The sequence below is a fragment of the Dunckerocampus dactyliophorus genome, chromosome 1 (assembly GCF_027744805.1).
Source record: "Dunckerocampus dactyliophorus isolate RoL2022-P2 chromosome 1, RoL_Ddac_1.1, whole genome shotgun sequence".
Classification (NCBI taxonomy): Eukaryota; Metazoa; Chordata; class Actinopteri; order Syngnathiformes; family Syngnathidae; genus Dunckerocampus; species Dunckerocampus dactyliophorus.
This window is the reverse complement of record NC_072819.1, coordinates 28,805,513-28,826,751: the sequence shown is the minus strand read 5'-3', so window position 1 is coordinate 28,826,751 and position 21,239 is coordinate 28,805,513. Positions and strand designations below refer to the sequence as shown.

Genomic DNA, 21,239 nt, shown 5'->3' with positions numbered 1-21,239 from the left:
TGATTATCCAAACTCTTTAGTGTAAGAGGACTAATAACTATCATTTTACGCAATGGATGAATTTTATACGGTGCCTTTATGAAAACCGAGAGGCTGTAACAAAATCCCAAGTGAGGGGGCCTGGCTGCACCACGCCACAAGACACAGAAATACATGCTCTGGGTTGTTTTATTCTGGATGAGGGGGGTATGTTTACGGACAAGGGGACGTGAGTAAATGTTAATAAAGCACAGACCAGTGCGTAAAACTTGAGTATAAAACTAGCCAAGTCCACCTGCTTTTTCTTCAAGGTGCAGACCCGCGGCTTGGGGGGAGTGGAATCAAACACTTGGCAGACAAAATGAGCCGAGAAGATCCCTCCAGAGTCTCCTTTTAATGGAGCTCAGACCCGTGCGTAAAAGCGCACCTGCAGTATAAACAAAAAACATTAAAGTGAGCAGTACAGGTAATCGTTTTTAAGCGAATGCCTCCCTCCAAGGTGCAGGTCCACTCCTCGTGGGGAGTGGAATGGAACAATTGGCAGACAAAAGGAAGAGAGGATCCTTCCATATTCTTCTTTCACTGGGGCAATCTGTTAGTGACATTAACCCCTGAGCACATTTCCCAGGCTCATGAATACACTTTAGGACTTCTCCAAGATCCCGCTGCATACGGAATGAGAGCCCCTTTAGAACTTTTAATTACCTTTGTAGTCGGAGTGAGAGATAGAAAGAAAGAGAACAAAATCCACCCCATTGTCCCTGCCAGATGTAAAGAACTCCCGCAAAACTTGACTGAAAGATTCCCGGTTTAAATTGTGCAAGTCCAAAGCTTCCCATTTCGTGTTGGAATTTGTTTCGGCTTTTTTGTCAACATGTGTGTACGGTTTGCGAGGAAATGGATTGTAGACATGAACGTGTATTTTTGCAATATTGTTTATTTAACAGACACCAGGCAATCACCCAGTTTTTTTTCTTGAAAACACAAGGAAGAAGGAATATAAAACACAGCTTTGGTATAACAATCAATAACTGTACAAAACTAAACCTTTTGATAAAAAGTACTTTATAGTAAAACTCCTATAAATCATCTCTTCTGTATGTACACGTTATTTGTCTCCAAAATCCAAATGTTGGAATTGGTGATAAATTATTTAAATTGTGCCAGCTAAGGGCTCTCTGTTCCATAAAACGAAACAAACAATGTAGCGACATCAACTCTTTTAGGGTGCTGAATTAGAAAAGTCACAGGTTGGATCCTCGTAACAGCTTTGCTTGTTTTCCTTTCATCCCCAAACTTGCCAAGGAGGCGCTACCATGGACGCCACACTGCCTCGCCGCTGTCCGAGCCAGGGCTCACACCCACCGGGCTGACCGCCTGGGATCCCCCGGAGAAAGACGTCATACCGTGGACCGGTGATGCAGCAGTGGGCGCCGAAGGCCCGTTGATAGCCACCGGCAGCCCTGCGTTTGCATACAGGGGAATAACCGGTGCTGCTGTGGCAGCTGCAAATGCAGGGTTAGGGATCAAGAAGGCGAACTGTCCATCGGATGCTGGCACCAGTTGAAAGCCGCCGAACACCTTAGGCGAGGCTGTTTCGGCTGGGCTGAGTTTGGAGGCCATTGCGGGACTGATGGGCAGGGTGGAGGGGAGCTGCACATGGAGGGGCTGACCAAGATGGGCCTGCTGGGGGGGAGCTTGCTGCTGCTGCTGCGGGTAGTTTATGGCCATCATCTGACCCATACAGCTGGACAAGTGGTTGAGCAGCCTCGACCTCACCTCCACATTTACCCCCTCGGAGGTGGACAAGAAGCGAGTGACTTCATTCATGCACTCGTTGAATCCTGCTCTGTACTTGCTCAGGACGGTGGCGTCAGGAGGGAGAGCTGCTACAAAGGAAGGAGGAAAGGATATTAGCCATGCATTCACTGCTAAATAATCACTGTATGTCTTTCTATCATAGTTTGTGCATGACTCAACTTACCACTCATCTGGACGCGCTGCAGGTTCCTCAGGTGTTTCACTGTCATCTCCAGGATGTCTGCCTTCTCCAGCTTGGAGTGTCTGGAGCTCTGTGGGGGGATCATATAGAGTTTCATGTCAAGCCAATGTACATGTAACATCTATTTACGTTTTTAAAGCTTAATCCAGTTGAACCCAACTTACATCTTTCTTCAGTGCATCTAGGATGAGCGTCTTGAGCTGACCAAGGCTTTCGTTAATTCTTGCTCTGCGCCTTTTCTCCATGATGGGCTTGGATGACTGCAAGGAAAAAAACATGGAGACAATTGTTAAGACACTCACAAAAGTATGACATCTCGTATAATAAACATATAACAAAGATGTGAATTGCATGAAAAAGCGTGTCAATTACCTTTCTATGCTCGCTGGCATTTTTTGGCTTGTCCGGTGTGTGTGATCCGTTTGCTGGGGCACCAGCCATTGGGGAGCCTGTCTGCTTTTCCATAGTATCAGCTGGCATGATCGTGGATCAAATTGTAGGCAATGTGTTGAAAATACGTAAATCCTCTCAGGAACAAAAATAATCAAATAGTCAAAAAAAGAAAAAGTTGGTCCACAAAAACAATCGCGTCCTGTTATCGGTGTTGCGTAATCGACTACTTGCGATGGGCTGTGTCTCCACTTGTGCCGCCGACACGCGCCACTGATCTACTTATAGGCGGCGCGCGTGCTCCCACTTCGTGTGAAACCCTCTCTGCATTCTTTCCCACACTCGCGTCAGCCAATGGCAGCGCCGGTTCGCCCAGTGGGCGCGGGGCTGGCTGCTGATTGGTCAACACCCTGCGGCCCGTCAGTCACGCGCTGCTCAATCAGCCCGGCGGGGAAGAACAACAAAAGCTGGGCGAGCGAATGTGCGGCAGGTCCTGCTCGGCGCTGCTCAGAAGGTGGTGATGATAAGCCTGGGGAATGCGCTTGGATGTTTGTCGCCAACTTGGTCGGTGCTCTGAAAAAGTAAAGAAATAAATAAATGTCATCGTGGTCTCATATAGCTTCTGTAACACTGCTTAGTTTCTGTTTATCAGTTTATTTTTGCCTGTTTTTATGTATGTATTTCACCAACTCGTGCATATATGTGTCATATTATACATACGCGTAGATGCAAAACAGGACCGCGTTAAGTAAACAACTTTTATTTTTATGACTGCTCCCAGGCGTGAGCCGTCTGTTATGTGCTGGCACGCGAGGTGGTGTTTGAAGCAGCACGCACTCAGCCAATGGCGCACGACCACTTTATGCAAAGGAAGCGCAGTGTGCTCCCATTGGTTCCCTGAATTGGCTCCCGTATCAATCATCTCAGAAAGCAGCGCAGGAAAAGAGGCGAGGGGTGGTGGGGCACATCTGTCCGTGTGCCACGAGACTTCAGTCGACTTATTGCACGTGCCAATTAAACCATACTGAAATATAGTCATCAGAATCCAAAATACTCAAAGTTTATATAAAAAAGGACGTGTAAAACAACAAAAAGATGTTGTCATGTACGTCAACATTTTTAATATAATTGTAAACTTGTAAAAGTACATAAAAAGTAAAAAAAAAAAAAAAGTACATCACATCGAATTATAAATAAAACGTCACATAAAAATGCCATTTGGAGAGTATTTAGTGTGTATATGCTTTAATGTAAAGTTTCGTTGTGTATTTTTGTGATTTGTGTTCAGGGGAAAATTAGCTTAGTCAGAAAGGCCTGCTTGGAGGTTGGAGGAGAGAGAAGATCGCCACCTATAGACCATTTTGTAAAGGTTATCTGACCTAACATGTCATTTTGATATTGTATACATTGATATTGCTCTTATTAAAACTTCAGATATTATTTAAAAAAGAAAGTTAATTTAAATCTGTTAAAATAAGAGTTAAATAGTGAGTAGTATGTGCCTGAGAGCCATAAATATAGTCAGAGATGCCTAGAAAATGTTGCCCATATTGACCACAAGGTGGCACTACGGCATGCAATCTAATGCACAATGATCAGCAGCGGGGATTTACAGTTTTTCTCCATTGGTTTGGCTCATTTGGCTCAAACTTACATTTTTTTTTTTAGTTTAACGGTAACAGTAGCATCCAAGGTTTTACATCACATACTGCATTCATACTGCCAAGGAAATTGTAACTATTTTTATAAACAAAAATAAAACAACTTCCATACATAGGGGTGATAAGAAAGTGTGTTTCGCATTACACGCTGTAATACAAACACATAAACAAAAACTAGGAAAATTAAATATCGCCTACAGTGCTGTAAATAAAGCTGTAATTTCACTACTGACACTTCTTCACTGGTCGCTTTCTGGTCATAGATTCTCATCCACATCACAATGCAAGTTCTATTTTCACCTGACAGTCAAATAATCAATTCATCTAATGATCCAAGAGATTCATATATGGTATCCATGGCAGGGGTGCCTTAAAGGGGGGAAAAGTTGGACAATTCCAAGGTCCCATGACTGACACGGGGCCCCAGTAAATAAGTTTTCTATCTGTTTGTGATTTAAAATATATTTATATACTGTATATATATATATACATATATATATAGTCAGTAAACAATTAAAACATTCTCCAGTAGTAACGATAGTAGTAACAGTTAAAATGACTAAAAGTAAACTTCCATATTGACTGATAACCCTCCCTGGTACACTACTACCTTCACGGTGCTTCATAGCGGCAGTGTGTTGCCTGAGTAAAACTATGCTGCCAGTGCCTAGTAAAGTAATGTCTGCGAGTGAAAAAAGGAAAGAGAAGGGTGAGAGAAGAAAGGAAGAAAGGCAAACTAAAAGAGTGTCAATATGTATTTTTTTGTAACATTGTAGGCTGTGCGTCGTGGAAATGAACCTGTTAGCAGAGTGTTAGCATGTTGTGTTAGCCTACATCTCACTCATTTTTAACCAACATTTATTCAGCACAGGTAAATGTTTAGCATGTATTATTAAATCGGTTGTCCTTCCCCCATTTACCGGGTTTTGACAACAAATCGGGCCACACGGTGGCCTAGTGGTTAGCATGTTGGCCACACAGTCAGGAGATCGGGAAGATCAGGATTCGAATCTCTGTTGGGCATCTCTGTGTGGAGTTTGCATGTTCTCTCCGTGCGTGCGTGGGTTTTCTCCGGGTACTCCGATTTCAAAAACGTGCATGTTAGGTCCATTGGAGAATGTAAATGAGTATAAGTCTTAATGGTTGTTTGCCATATGTGCCCTGTGATTGAGTGGCTACCAGTCCAGGGTGAAACACGGTAATAAATAAAAACTAAATCACGCAAACTGCGCATTGCTGACAGTAAGACAGCTATTATGGCATTTATGAATGAATGCACGTATGCATATGCAGTAAATGCAGCTGTAGGTGAAGATTGCTTACATTTACCCAAAACAAACCTGGACTTGAGCATTCAAGTATACAAGGAAAACTACATAGAAATCACAGCGATAGAGCAGGGGTGAAAAATGAAAGGATGCAATGGGCCACTTTTATATTCTATGTTATATATATTTCAAGAAAAAACTGCACCTCAGCTATGTGACTGATTTAGGTGAAAAAGCCAAATATTAGCATCATCTTTGTTCTTTGTTTTTGTTTTTTTTTTTTTTTTACCATTTTTGCTGTTGATTTAAATTTTTCAAATATTTCTTTCTTCTTAAATAATATAAAATGTATATTCTTGAATAAAAAATAAACAAAATTTTGTGTAGTATGACTGTATTCCGATAATATTATAACATTTCCCCAACTCATTTTACAGAAATTACAACTTTATTTTGTTTTGTTTGTTTTTCATAAATTACAGCTTTTTAAAAGTATAATATTTTTTCCTTAATATTTAATAAACTCTATGCTACTAAAACATGAGTAGCATTTTTTTAAATTATTTATCTATTTTAACTTTCTTCCTGTAAAACTTTTTTCTCGTAATTATGACTTTATTCTCGTAATTTTTTTATTTTATCCTCATGACATTATAACTTTTTCAGCAACCTAATTTAAAGAAAAATTACAGCTTTATTTGTTTCTTTTGTTTCTCATAATATTTAGACTATTAAAGAAACCCATCTTAATTCTTGAATACTGCAATTGTACACTAGCAGAACGACAATATACTTTCCTCATAATTTTACAACTTTATTCTTGTAAAATTGCGACATTTTTCTCATTACAATACTTGTTCCAAACTTTTTCTCTTCATATTTAGATTTTATTCTTGTAAAATTAGAGCTGTTTTTTTCATTTCTGCTGTTGTTTTTATTTATTTTCCAACATTTTCAACTTTCTTGTACATTTTCTTCTCGTACTTATGACTTTATTGCCATCATATTTTGACTTTATTCTTGAGATATTATAACCTTTTCCGCAACCTATAGATGCCACAGCCAGACGAACCAGAGATCAACAACCTACCAGTTGGGCTCGTCTTGATCAGTGCTGGTTCAACAGACACTGTTGTCTTCTGCCCTGACAAGGTTGCTGTTGTGCTTGAGGGCAACGTTGTTTCCAATTTCCCCACACTGGCTGAAGGGTATGTCATGCTTTTAGCCCTGACTTATGCATTGCACCTGAGTTACCTAAAAGACTCGACCAATATGTTTGACTTTTTCCAAAAAGTCTAAATGTGCCTGGAGGATGGAAGTTAAGGCTGAGGGTCTTGAGCCTCAAAAATGACCTTTTTGTCAGTTGAGTAACTTTGAACCATATAAGGTCAACAAGCATGGTTGTACTTCTCTGAAAGACTGTTAGATATGTTTTGAAACTGTTGTTGTCCAACTTGAAGTTGAAATTGTTACTGTTTTGTATCTGTGTGAGAAGTTCAGATATTAAGTAATGTACAATGTTTGCTACACTTATTATGCTGAAGTTACTGCATATTTAATATTCAAAGTGGTCATGTGTCATTTGGTCATTTAGTGTGCCACTGAATATGTTTTTGTATGTTAACTGTCCCTGAAATCACTGAAGTTTGGTTAGTTATTAGTTAGTTATTCCCATGCTGAATATTCTTATAGGATAATACATAAGATTTACATACAATGTTGGTTTCACACTTGAAACTTGAGATCATTTTAACTTCTGGGACTAGAAGTTGTTTGAAATCATTCCCTGGCCAATGAGCAAAGTTCTTCAACTGCTTAATTTGAATCATAATTAATTTGAATCTTAATTTAATCATGTATCTGGGATGTGTTTTGAGTTAAAGCAGCTGTAAAATATTGATGTAATCAGTTTCAAATAGACGTTTAAGTACTTGAACATGCTGTTCTGAGTTTGAATTACTGTTTTTTATTTTATTTTAGGGAAGTTTGCATCGCTGAATTTAACTAAGAAGAGTTAAGTAAACATTACATTTAAAACGTACGTACAGACAACATAAAAAAAATTGTTGTAAAGCTTAACAAAAAAATTCACTTTGTAAAGCTAAATTTTGATTAGCAATGTGAACTGAAAAAAAATGTTCAGATTACTCATAAAGATTTTTTAATGTACCGTAAAAAAACAGCACTTTTTTTTTCCACTGGTAGGAAGCAAAAAATCGGTGTGCGGTTTATACACGATGACAGGTCTGTGACCAGACGCAGAAATTGACGAGAAGCCCATTTTTAGAATAGCCGTCTGTGGGTCAGACAGTTGCTTTGACTGTAGCGCCCTCTGCTGTACAGTTGCTGAAAATGCTTGTGTATGCAACTAACTTATCTGACGGCTGTCTGTATTTTCACACAGTGAAACGATCTCTATATACACTGAAGCTAACCTAAGCTTCCAATGTAAAATACAATACAACGTTGGAGTTTATTCAAATTCACACTGAAGCAATGCAATAAAATAATAATAGAGAAAAAGAGAAGCAGTAAAAGATAAGATATCAAAACATCTCTGAAATTTGCAAATTTCTTTATTTAGATTTTTTATTATTATTATTATTATTAATCTGTGCTTAGCCATAATATTAAAGATCTAGATGCCGAAGTTCAGATTTCTTCTTTATTCTTCTTTTTGAAATTGCTTAGAACCTTTACGCATGTTGATTTGAGATAAAAGAGTTGGCAAGCATTTATGAACTAAACATTTTTTTCCCCCGCCGTGAGCCTGAAAATGGGGGTGCGGTTAATACACTGGTGCAGTTTATACACAGTGCTTTACGGTAATTGTAAAACTGAGTTAGTGTCACTTAAAATAGCTAAGTAACTTTTACCTCAAAAAAAAGGTATTTTTTTTACTTGAAAGAAATTTTTGATGTTATCAGTTTCAACTATTTTTTTAAGTTCTATTAACTTATCAGGTTTTACTGTCTCCAAAAATGACAAATTAATTCATTATGTTCTTTTTTCATATTAATATGACAAATTTATTCTACTAAATTGGCGTTATTTTATTATATAATATGACATTGTTATTCTCATAAAATTACGACTTTTTCTCGTTATATTCCAACTTTTTTCTCTTAATATTTTTGACTTTGTTCTTGTAAAATTACTGCAGATTTCTACATTTTGCTGTTGTTGTTTGTCATTTTAGTTGTTGTTTGTTAAATTCTATTTTTAGAATGTGCCACGAACAGCTGCTGCTAGACTTTAGACACCGTGAGATAGAGGTTGTCATTTGTAGTATCATATGATCAAATAATGCATATTTTATATAAACACATCCAGAAAGTATACAGTAGAAAATATAATGTATTTGCAAGCACTATCATCAGTATTCTTCTTGTTTTATGCAAACAGGACATTAATTTATGTTCAAAAAATATCACCTACTTGTATGCACCTGCATGGGATTATTTACTTCAAATATTTATGCAAATTATTTGTCATCAGTTTAAATATAATAAATAAATATGTAATTTTACCCCTGGGGTACACGTAACCCACTTCGGGAACCTAGGCAATGGGGTATACATTTGTGGGCAAAGGTCAGGGCACCCCTTTAAAAACAGCATATTTTAGATATAAAATATTAATATCCATATTTATAGTCTTTCTGGTATATGGGACAAAACGACAATATTATCAGGAAACATTAATGCATAGTTACATTTTATTTTATAAACTGACCAAAATTACAAAAGTAAAACATGATTTTGGCATGTGCAAAAGAGCGTTTCAAAGTGTCACATTGTTTTTACAAGCTCAGAGCTTCACCAGCCCATTAGTCCCGAAGCGTGTGTCACCAATTGTCATTAGGGAGCGGCTCCAGCAGACCCGCGACCCAAGTGAGGATAAGCGGCATAGAAAATGATTGGATAGAGGAGTGGTGGAGCGCCTTCCACTGTGCACCGATACTTGCACAGACATGACCTTCGTGGAAGTCTGCAAAAGAAAACCTTACCTGCATCCTCATCGTGAAATACAACGTCAAAAATAAGCAACAGAACATCTGCAGAAGCTTGATGACTTTTGGAAACAAGTGCTGTGGAATGATGAAGCTAAAATAGAACTCTAGAAAAACGGAGCAGCATTTCATGAAAAGAACACCCCGCCAACTGTTAAATAGGAAGCATTGCTCGGATTGAGGGAAGAATGGATTCCATTAAATACCAGCAAATTCTGGAGGCAATTATCACAGCATCTATAAAAAATAAGCTGAAGCTGAAAAGAGGATGGCTTCTACAACAGGATAATGTTCCTTAACATACCTCAAAATCCACCATGGACTACCTCAAGAAACGCAAGCTGAAGGCTTTGGAATGGCCTTCACAGTCTCCAGACTTAAACATTATTAAAAATCGGTGGGTAGATCTTAAAGGAGCTGTACATGCAAGATGACCCGAGAATATTGCAGAACTGGAAGCCTTTTGCAGGGAAGAATGGGGGAAATCTCTAATCATAGAATCCAGTGACTTGTAGTTTGCTATAAAAAGCGTTTACAAGCTGTGATATCTGCCAGAGGGGGTCTTGCTAAGTGCTGAAGGTACTGATGCTGTAGGGTGCCCCAACTTTTGCATATACCAAAATGATGTTTTTAATTTTGTAATTTTTTTCAATTTATAAAATAAAATGTAACTATGAATTCATGTTCCCTGATAATAATCTTTTTTTTCCCATACACCAGAGAGACTATAAATGTAATTTTTTTTTAAATTGAGAAAATATGCTGTTTTTAAAGGGGTGCCCTGACTTTCACAGACAACTGTAAATATGGAACAAAACGGAAGAATAGGAAGGAAGCACATCTGCAAAATTGAGCAGGTGCACGTGCTCAGGAAACGCTAACACAAAATGAATTCAAATCCAAGGAAATCATGTTATAAGAAGTAAAACAGCAATAACACGACAGTTATTAACCGGCCTTCATGCGTTTACAACCGTAACTAAATTAAAAGAGTAGATTTCCACGTTCAATCAGAGGATATTACCCAACAAAACAAGCATAGATGTCTGACTAATCTTAAAACTGATGACAAATTCAGTGATCCTCTTTTGACCAGTAGCCTATTGAAACGAGGCAAATGTAATAAAATTTTGCTAAGCCCTGCTCTGGTAGAGTATATAAGCCATTGTTGGGTGGTTCATGAGCCCCCACCGCTGAGCTGCGCTGAGGCATGCTGGACGCTTGTTTACCCGGGATCCAGAGTCTCAAGGGCCAGCTGTGTGTGCTTGGACTCACTTTGCCTTTATTTGCTTTTGGATCGGCTCAAATGATGCACATCTAATTCTCCAGAGCTATGCAAAGATTACACAACTGCCTACCGCCGCAGTGGAGCTAATAGGCTTTGGCTTTAATAATTTTGTATGGGGGAGTCGCACCTGCTGAATTTAAAGGGAAGTCGGGCAGCACAAGTCGGACAACTCTTGTTATTTCCAACCATATCCACCAATAATTCCCCTTCTTCACTCCTGCATATCAAAGGCAACAAAGACGGGAGGAATTCCCCTTCAAGGACAAGGACACTTTTTGAGTGACTCTGTCATTAAAGCTGATACCGACATGGCTTTCCGAAGGAATGTGGAGAATGGAAATCACAGCAACATTCGTCAGAAAAGAAGCAAAAGTACTTGCTTTTTGACTTAGTCTTATGAGCTATAAAGGAGTGCAGGAGGAGATGTCTGGAGGAGATGAAAAGGTCCCCCCGAAAGAGGGGAGAAGCAGTATTTGCAGATTTAGCAGACTTCAGTGGTCTTGTGCCGCTCAGTGCTCAGCAGCTCCTTTTCACTGCTGCCTGCTTAATTTGGTTTTAGCACAATGCGCCCATGTACCTCTTGGAATCCATGTACAGAATATAGAAGGAGAGTCAATTCAGTGTGTATTAGCTGCTGTCATTTGGGCAATTGCTGTACACAGTCCCCATTTAGGTGCATGAAGGTGTTGACAACAAGGAATGGCTAACAGTGATTAGGTTTAATATGCTTTTGTCTGGATCCTTGCTTGGACAAAGTGATCAAACCGGTTAGGAAAAGGTCTCCTTGCTGTATGAGGAAACCTAATTAACCACTATACAGTGTTCCCTCGCTACATCGCAGTTCACCTTCCAGGGATTTGCTGTTTTGCGAATTTTTTTTTTTAGTGCAATTTTGCATATTTTTTTAACAGTGTTTGAACATGCATTGTGTTCTGCGTCCTTGTGGTGTATTAGAGCGATCTATCGGTGCTCTGTTGTTTGTCTGTTATTGTATTTACTTCTGCCACCAGGAGATGGTGTTGTATACTCATGTTGAAGACGTGTGCAGCTCCACCTGCCTCAGTGTGTTGACTGCCTATACGAGCATATTACGAACTCACAGTAGACAATAGCCAGCTAAATATAACTCCACAACCGTCCTTGTTTGCTGAGGGAGAACCCGCCCATTGTGTTCTGTGTCCTGATTGGCTGTAGACCATTGTCAATCAATCTGTTTCATGCCGTCGCTAGCTAACTGCGTGAGCTGCTTGCTAACCGCCAGTAAACAATAGAAGAAGGGGAAGAAGAATCTAATCGGCTAAATGAATCTTCGGTTGAAGGAGTAGGACGAGGAAGAGGACGACGGCAAGAGCAATATGTTTTAACAAGGATACAAAAAAGCTACAGCCGAACGGCGCCAGAACGAAGCACGGTCACGCGTGAGTCACTTAATAGTTTATTGTGTCCAACCTAGTAGATTGATCATTAAAATTCAAACAAAATTTGAACTTTGAGAGGGTTTAAAATGTCAGAAAATGTTAATGCCTGTTTGAGAAAAGTGTATAAAGTGTATTGTGAGGGGTTTTACAGCCTTAAAACATATATAATAACTGTAAACAAATAAAGTTGGCTACTTTGCGGATTTCACTTATTGCGGGCTATTTTGGGAACCTATCCCCCGCAATAAATGAGGGAACACTGCAAACCAGCCAATATCCATGCAAATGATTTCTCATAAGTCTAAACATAATGAACGAAGAAATGAATCATTGTACCAGAAACTGCTGCACAAGTTTTGCCCCCAAAACAAAAAAAAACTTATGTACACACACATCACTATGTTACACTGTCACATGTATGGAATATATGTATGGAAAATATGGAACAAAAGACAAGAACATGTATTGGTACAAGAGCCATGTACAAAATATTCAAACCTAAGTTCAGAGATATGTTGTAACAGAGGCGTCACTCTATATATACAAGTATATACTGTATATGTGTGTACATTATATTACACACATATACAGTGTATATAATACACACACACATACACTCCTGATCAAAATCTTAAGACCTCGTCTCCTTCAACGCTTCAAAACTGCCTGTTTAGACTTTGCCAGGGAGCATCAAACACGGGACATTGAAAGGTGGAAAAAAGTTTTATTCTCTGATGAGAAAAAATGTAACCTTGACGGTCCAGATGGCTTCCAACGTTACTGGCATGACAAGGAGATCCCACCTGAGATGTTTTCTACCCGGCACAGTGGAGGGGGGTCCATCATGATCTGGAGAGCTTTTTCATTCAGTGGAACACTGGAGCTTCAGGTGGTGCAGGGTCGTCAAACGGCAGAGGCTTACGTGCAGATGTTGCAGCTCATTACTGAGTCCTACTGAGAACATTTTTTGTTCTGGTTTGAAGAGTTTTTTGTTAATTTTTGAGTGATGGTCTTAAACTTTTGATCAGCTGATAAACAGCCTATTTCAGTTTAATTGTTGTTTTCAATAAATTACTTTTTCAAAATGCTTTTTGTCTCACTCCCCCTTCTTGTTTTTGCGTATTGTAGCTCTACTTAACACCTCATTAAGATTCAAATGTGCAAAATGCAAATTCTAGCAATTAAAAAAAAACGAGAAGGCATAGTCACAAGTACCATAAAATTAAAACAAATTCAAAAATGCAATATAGAATAATAAATAAGAGAAAGTACAACAGTAAAATGTGAGATAGGACCGTTTACATTGTAGACATATGGACGTCAATGAAAATTGCATTTTCGTTTTAAAATAAGCATATATATATATATGCTTATTTTAAAAAATAACAGGGCACTATACATGAAATTATGGCAAAATTATTTCCAGCTCTATCACCAATAAGAGAATAAGATGGCAGATTTCAATCCTTCTTCCAGGGATTTCTGGTGGAGCAATGGTCTGTGCTTCTGCTGCAGGACGCACAATATTTCCATAGTAGAGCATAGAAAACCTGTTTACAACCTTGTGAATACGGTTTTTAACATTATTAGAGAACTAACACCTCTATAGTCACCTTTACACTCATAATACCCAATATAGTGGACAAAATAACAATAACATAAATTCTGGACTACAAGCCACTACATTTTTCACACATTTTGAATCATGCGGCTTAAACAATGTTACAGGTACAGCTGAGTTTCAGCTTCAGGCGTAATGGCTGCAAAAGTAGCCTGTGTTTTTATTAGGGATTTTTATTAGTAATTATTGTGCCTTTTGTGAGAATCTGCAATATAAGCCAATATAAGACCAAGTCTGATTATTGTGTGTCTTACCAAACATGACAGTAACACTACTGACACGTAATGACCAGTGTAGGCCAAAATAGGCCATATTCAACCACAAAACAGAAGGATTTATGAATGGATATATTTTTTAAAAATGGTATAGTTGTTCCTTGTTTATTGCGGTAAATTGGTTCCAGACCCGACTGTGATAAGTGAATTTCCACAAAGTAGGATTCAATGTTATTAAATTGAATATTATTTGTAGTTAGAGCATAGACAACCTGTTTACGACCTTGTGAATACGTTTTTTAACATTATTAGAGCCCTCTAGACATGAAATAACACCCCCATAGTCACCTATACACTCCTATTATTCTTTATTTACAACACATTGCGCAACTGTAATGAGCAGGCTACAGGATCAGGGACACAAGAAACGGCCACCGCTTTAAACATAGCATGCTACTGAGCTAAGTAGTTAGCCTCCAATTTTTTTCGGTTCTTGTCGTCTACTCTCAAAGGTGAATGTGACTCTTTAAATAAATTTTCACATTATATGCCTACTTTTTCCATAGTATTATTGACTTGTGTAAATGTTTTAAACCCTTTTTTATTAATCAAAGAAAGGATGTGATGTTTGATCATCCACTTTCAGTGGTTAAGTCAGTTGCCAGGAGAGCACTGAAGATAAAAGTGAAGGCATTGCAAGCAAGTAAAAGTGGCTGCAGTGAAGGCCTGGCAAAGCATCTCCAGGGATGTCCATACCCTCATTGACTTCAAAGTATTTCCATTCAGGGAAAAACCTTTGTAATTTTGATTATGTAATTTGATGATGTTATTATTTGTGTTGCGTGCTCATGTTCGTATTTGTTTGATGTCAATCTCTGATGTTAATTCATGCTAGCACACTGGCTGGTAGCCACACATCAAAAACAATGTGTTAATGTTCTCGAGAAAAAAAGTCACTAAATTTCTAAGAATAAAGTCATAAATTTACGAGAATAAAGTCATAGTATTACGTGTCACGCGTGTCAGAGGGAAAATAGAACATAGCTCTTCAAGAAGGAAGGAAACTTTCCGCTTGCTTCAGGCAAGCTTTTATTTATAACGTGGTGCAAAACAGAGTAGTTGAGCATTTAGCATTTACATTAGCATGTCTAGCCCTTCTCACATCCGCCTTCCTTACCACGCCTCCTCCACATGCCCAAGGCCAACAGTCACATAAGTTCCCCCATTTTCATAGCTGTCTCAGGCATTGCCTGTAACATAAAGTTACGAGTGTTTTCTCGGAAATGTGGGACTTTATTCTCATAATATTACGAGTTTTTTCTCGTACATTAACAACTTTATTCTCAAAATCTCAGATTATACTCTGTCGTAACAGGCATTGCCTGAGACAGCTATCAAAAGCAGGGACTAATGTGACCTTTGGCCTTGGGCAAAGGTAATATTACAACTTTTTTTCTCGTAAATTTACGACTTTATTCTCGAAATCTCTGATGTTTTTTTTTATGTGGCCCTAATACCCTGTCGTACTGGAAAACCAACTCCAGGCTTGTACAAACGGTGATTCTACATCTTTTATGCTTTTAACTTGATGTTGTTGGATGCTACTTTTCTCAGACTTGTGCTCAGTGCAGTCAGACAAAATGTAATACGCAGAGCGGGAAGTGTGTTGTTGGTGACGGTTCTTCCCTTATGTCCAGCTTTCACAGCTCATCTTATTAAGACCCTCAGTTATATATTGTGTTTCTATTTTACATTACATGCTAGAGGTTCATAGGAACTGTCTGTGGATTAAAAAAAGTTGGGGACCACTGCTCTAGAGGACACCCGTGGCTGCCGCAGTCACCTCACCCACCCCACTTGAGGACTTGGAATCAGACTCGCACACACCACAGGTTTGATTAAACATTATGGAATGTATTTAACAGAAAACTAAAAGGTCAAGGATGAAGAGAATTTCCTGTATGGAGATCAGAAATTGGTGCTAGGGATTTGTTCAATTTTGGATGAGTCAGACATTTCTGACATTCAAAAGTAGTTTTGGAATTGAATGGGCTTGATGTAGAGCCAAAGTCCTTTATAAGAGATCAGATTTAAATGAATGAGAGTGGAAATATCGTAGTGAAGATGAATGTTTGCATCACAAATGCTATTTTTCACACACGTTATTCTCCTTTAATCTCATTACTCTCTTGGATGTTTTCATATCTGCAAGGAGACCCTGTGATCAATTATATTTGCTTCACTTTTCAAACAGCTTGTTGTCATTTCGCCATCTGCAGACCAGCATGTCCAGTACAATGTGTTGTATTCACACAGCCCCTTTTGGCTTTCTGAACACAGAGAGGGAGCGCCTTTTCTTTTGCTCCTCGCCGCAATTCAAGCCTTTCTTCTCCCTTTTAAGTGGGCTGTTGATGAGGTTAGCCTAATCAGATTAAGTCAACTCACATTGAGCTCTGCAGTTTGTTTTCCTTCCAAAGGCGTCCTGACATCTCCTATACTTTTCCTTTATCCTCCTCTTTGCACTTTTCATCCAAGCTTCCAGCCCAAAAAAACCCTTTCAAATGTGGGCTCCAATGGACTCCTTTATAAACCACACATCCCCAATGATATAGGTTATTTAGAATGGGTCACTAAACTGCAATACATGGGAAAGGCCTTTAAAGTTGGGCAGTGACGCATTTGGACATCTCCACTGGTGTCTGTGTGAATGACAGAGATTAGGTAAACAGAACACACAAAAAAAAAGTCTCTAAATCAAATTCGGCAAATTGGTGGAACCCTTAACACCATTCTCAAATGTCGGCGAGCTGTTTAGTAACTACAAGGCTAATGCAATCTGCACCTTTATAAAGATGCTAGTTAAATCGCTTTTAATTATTGTTAGACTGTGAATTTGCATGTGGATTTTCGACATAACGCACTCATTTTAAATGGGAGATAGATGTGCTGAAACGGAAACACACTTCCTTTTAAATTCATAAAATAACCCCTACTTTTGTTTTCACATCCTTTTTGTGTTCATTATGTACTAGTTCATCTCACAATGCACACTCCTTGTCTTGCTGTGACATGTATTTTTATTATTGATGCTGCTACAGAATAAAATGTATGTTTTAATACAAATATCTAACATAAACTCTAATTAAACTAAATTGTAAAAAAATGTTGTTGTGCCTGGACATCCACAAGTCAATGTTTAGTTTTTTTTAATGAAATATATATACATATGCACCAATTTAATTACGCAACATTTTATTAAGGAAAAGGAATAGAAAATTCCAGCCAAGTCAGAAGCATTTTACGCACAATTTTTATTTCCTGTCTTACACGTGTTCAATGTGGCCACCACCGGCAGCAAGGGCGACATCAATGCGAGAAGAGAATTCCTCCCAGACGCGTATCAGCATATAATGATCACCTGAGTTGATCAAAGAGCAAGGTCTTGGGCGCCCTTCCGGCCAACATTGCTGGAGGAACGACGCGGCTACAGCGTTTCAAATGGTCACTGATTCATGACGATGCTTGAAAACGGTTTGGTGAAATTAATTATTTTGATGTGATTAATACGCACAGATGTTCGGTCACAGAAACATCCTCCCGCCCCCCCACCTGTAACTGTAAAGTCTGTGAGGTTCTCATCAGTAGCGTGCCGTAACTTGATGCCCCCACTAATAACAGGCTTACAGAGACAATGAGCACAATGAGTACAGAGGAGGCCCTTTTCAGATGACTTCAGAGCCCCCCCTGAGAAAAGACACAGCGGCCCACTGCCTGAATGGGGGGCTGCAGGACACATTCAAGCTAATGGACATGAGAGACTGACCACATAATTACATTACAGCATTTCGGCAGCTCTTGGAGCTCCACACTTGTGGCTCGGGCACACCTCCTCACTCAATTCATTCATATTGTAGCTCATGCACAGTGGAATGTTCTGTGACAGACATGGTCCTCATGGTCGCACTGAAACGAGGTTACACTCCATGGGACCGGCAAGCCCCCACCACCCCACCACCCCACTACCTCAGCCTGTGCTTACAAGCTCGTGGATTTAAAACAAAGGGTGGGCACTGACAAGACAAAGGATCAAACGTGGAGGACTGAAAAAAAAAACTCATAACAGACTTGAGTCCAACATGTTTCATGTATTTTTTCCACCGAGGGCCGCATGCTGAAAAGTCAAACAATGCGGGGGCCAATTTGACATTTGTATATGTTTATTTTTTAATATTTTGTAAAAAGGTTTGATGTAAAAAAACGCACACTATAATTAAAAACAAAGCTTTGTGTTATTTCTTAACAGTGTCAACATTCAAGCTTTTTCTCTTTACATAGTGCCTTTAGCTCTATTTTCCCCATTTTTGCCAGGATTTTTTTGTTTAATAATATTTTTACCATGTGCCTCAACCCAGTAAAAAAGGAGCAGCAGGCTGCTTCTGGCCCCCAGATCGCAACTTCGACACCTGTGGACTAAATCAAGAAACGTGTTCTACCTGTTCAAACTACAAACTGTGCATTGGTTTGTAACTGTTAAGCATCGATGCGATGACGCATGTTAAAGTATTAGTTATTTAATAATTTGTATTTTACATTAAAAAAGTGGTAAAAAAGTATTCTTCAAAGCGTGCAACTTGTCAATGTTGTGTGCAACAATGATGGTGCAACATATTACCTCAGCTAATTAGCTCAAAGCCTCTGTTCTGGCTAACGATGTCGCGGTACAAACCAGCCTTCGTTCGAACTCGGCACACCTTGTCCCGGCTTGAGCCATCACCCGGTGGAAGTGGAGTAATGTCCACTGATTCAGCCTCAAAGATGCATCTCCAAGCATATAGACTCCTTTTTCCACTTATTTTACCACCAGTGTGTTTTTTGTGTCAGTGAATTAATGGACAGACAGAAACAGAAACGGATGTAGCTTGGCTAACTTATCTCATGGGATGTCAGCCTCTGCTAACATTACTCCAAAATTCTCAACAAACTGTAATGCCCATGCTTGTGGTTAAGGAAGACATCGTCGCAATACAATTCCAATCGCTTTATTAACAAGCCGCACATTGTAAACTGCAAACACACTCATACAGTCTGAGTCGCACTACCATGCTTGCAAAATAGGTGGAATAGAGTCACGCTTTGTACATCTTCTGTGGCCAAAATGATCAATAATAATAATTAATCACTGTCTGATTTTGAAAACTTTGACATTGGTGGTAATCAGCGTATTTGTGCCTATGAGAGATGTCTTTTTTGTTACTGTTCATTATGTTTTTTTATGTTAAATGTAGGGATGGACTTATAACCAATTACTTGATTGAGCATTGAGAATTATGTGGAATTGATTGTTTATTGTGTTCTTGAAGTACTTGAGACGTTATCTGTGAAGTTATCTTGTCTATTTGACATCTGCTCGACTCCATTCTTCTCTAAGGCAACTAGTGCGCCTTAAGGTTTTTAAAAAGTATTTAACCTATTGCTTGATTATTAATTTTCCTCATTGTCGATTAACAAAATGTAGTCCAATGCCCATCCCCGGTCTAACGTCCAACAAAATTGAGTAAAATAGAGCAGAAAATCACCTTTGTCTAATCCATTCCAGCCTAACTAAACAGATAAAAGGAAACACGATTCTTTTCACCGAGTGTTCTAAATAAGTCAAACAGACATAGACATCTGTCACTGCATTACCATCCTCAGTCTGTTGTGATTTCTAGCAGACCTCTCTAAACAGTCACTGGTCAAATTATTTAAATTTGTAATAATCCTTTTATTTTTTTCAATTGAACCATAGCACACAAAGGTAGCATTGACTCTCTGCCTGCAGATCAAGTGGAAAATACCCCTGATAACAAAAATTACACAAAGCACCAATTAAGTGATTTCCCACTCTGATAGCCATATTAATTGATTTTTTGGTCCATTTTGTTTCTGGAAAAACTGCTTTGCCATTATTTTTCTGGACAAACAATAACTCCTTTTGTTCACAAATAAATGCAAATTAATCCTTTATTCGCCTGTGAATGTGTCTGTGAATATTCTCATTCAACCAGGTCATTGTATTCTCAGGGCATTCAATCGATCGCAACCGGACTGTTCAGGTTCACCCTGTTCACCCAAGCAGGCTCCATCACTTCATGCTCAAAGACTAGGTGGGACACACACCAGTCAGACTGGATAGGACAGCTCTAGTTCTTTATTATTTTATCCTGAATAATTCAAGGATTTATACTTTTGTTTGCGGGTGTTAAACTAAATCATAAGAAAGGTGGAGATCATGAATGTTCATTAGCCAGTGGAGAAGAGAGATGACCCCTACTCAAGGGGGACAAAAAAGGCGTTGGGGCCTTGCCTTGAACCCATGACACAGGGCAATCCAGTCTGACCGACCAGCACCACAGGAGAGCCGACACATGCAGCCCAACTGTGTTTACCCGCAAGAGATTAAAAAATAGGCCAGAACTTTTTGAGTCTTTTGGTGTGTATTGCTGGGTTTCAACCACATGACCTACAGCAGTTTGCATCGCTTCTAATATGACACATGGGGGGGGCACACTTTCAATATGGCCACATCCACACAGTAGTTATGTTTGTACAATAGTTTTCTAGATTAAAGCAAATAATGGTGCATGTCGTAGAAATGATTTGCTGCAATCGTGAGTGTGCATAGTGTGATGCATGAGTAGTTGAAAACAAGATGATCAAACAGCAGTGAAAGCTTACTTCAGCATTAGACATGATGGCCATATTACTTATAACATGTGTATTTGCCTTCTTACACGAAATTAATCTGCATGAATACATTTTTGTACGTGTCCTTCATTGTTTCGCTGCACTGCCGTTTTTTCTGCATTTCACATTTTCATGAGCATTTTAGGGTTCCAACAATATTGAAACTTTTGTTTTAGTATAAATGATGCTTGTTGTTGGTCACTGTTAACTGGAGCGTGTTCATACTCGGCTCCACTCGACGAGAGAGACAAGTTCACAGCCAACTTTCTCAGTGTTTTATGGTTGTTTCCTGAACGTTTTTCCCTTTTATGAGGGACTATCTTCGTCATAACTTTTTCCAAAATCCCTATTTGAAAGATTTCCACATGCGAGAACAATGCATGCTTTGATTTTGCCCCTCAAGTGTTTGACAATGGCAACTGGATGTGACGTCACGTAAAACCCAGCAATATTCACACATATTGTCTACTTTATTTCACAAATATGATACAGAGCGTATGTTTTGTTTTGTCTTGTCTTTCGTCTAAACAAATACTTTATGAAGATATGCTCCCATCAAAATGCATTGCAGTGAACCGTTTGACATCATTGTTTTTTTATTGGTGAGCAGCTGGTGCAAAAATGTAAACATTAAGATGGATTAGCAGTAATACAGAGTA

The 21,239-nt window shown here is 38.9% G+C and overlaps 1 protein-coding gene across 1 annotated transcript; it reads right to left on the bottom strand.

Annotated features, from left to right (window-relative positions):
• Positions 1–911: 911 nt before the first annotated feature.
• her9 (hairy-related 9) lies at positions 912–2,641 on the bottom strand. Its single transcript, XM_054782128.1, has 4 exons — positions 2,354–2,641; positions 2,146–2,241; positions 1,964–2,051; positions 912–1,868 (listed from the first exon to the last, which is right to left on the bottom strand). Exons 1-4 carry the CDS (start codon positions 2,459–2,461, stop codon positions 1,291–1,293), a joined length of 870 nt encoding a protein of 289 aa, XP_054638103.1. The 5' UTR covers positions 2,462–2,641; the 3' UTR covers positions 912–1,290.
• Positions 2,642–21,239: the final 18,598 nt, after the last annotated feature.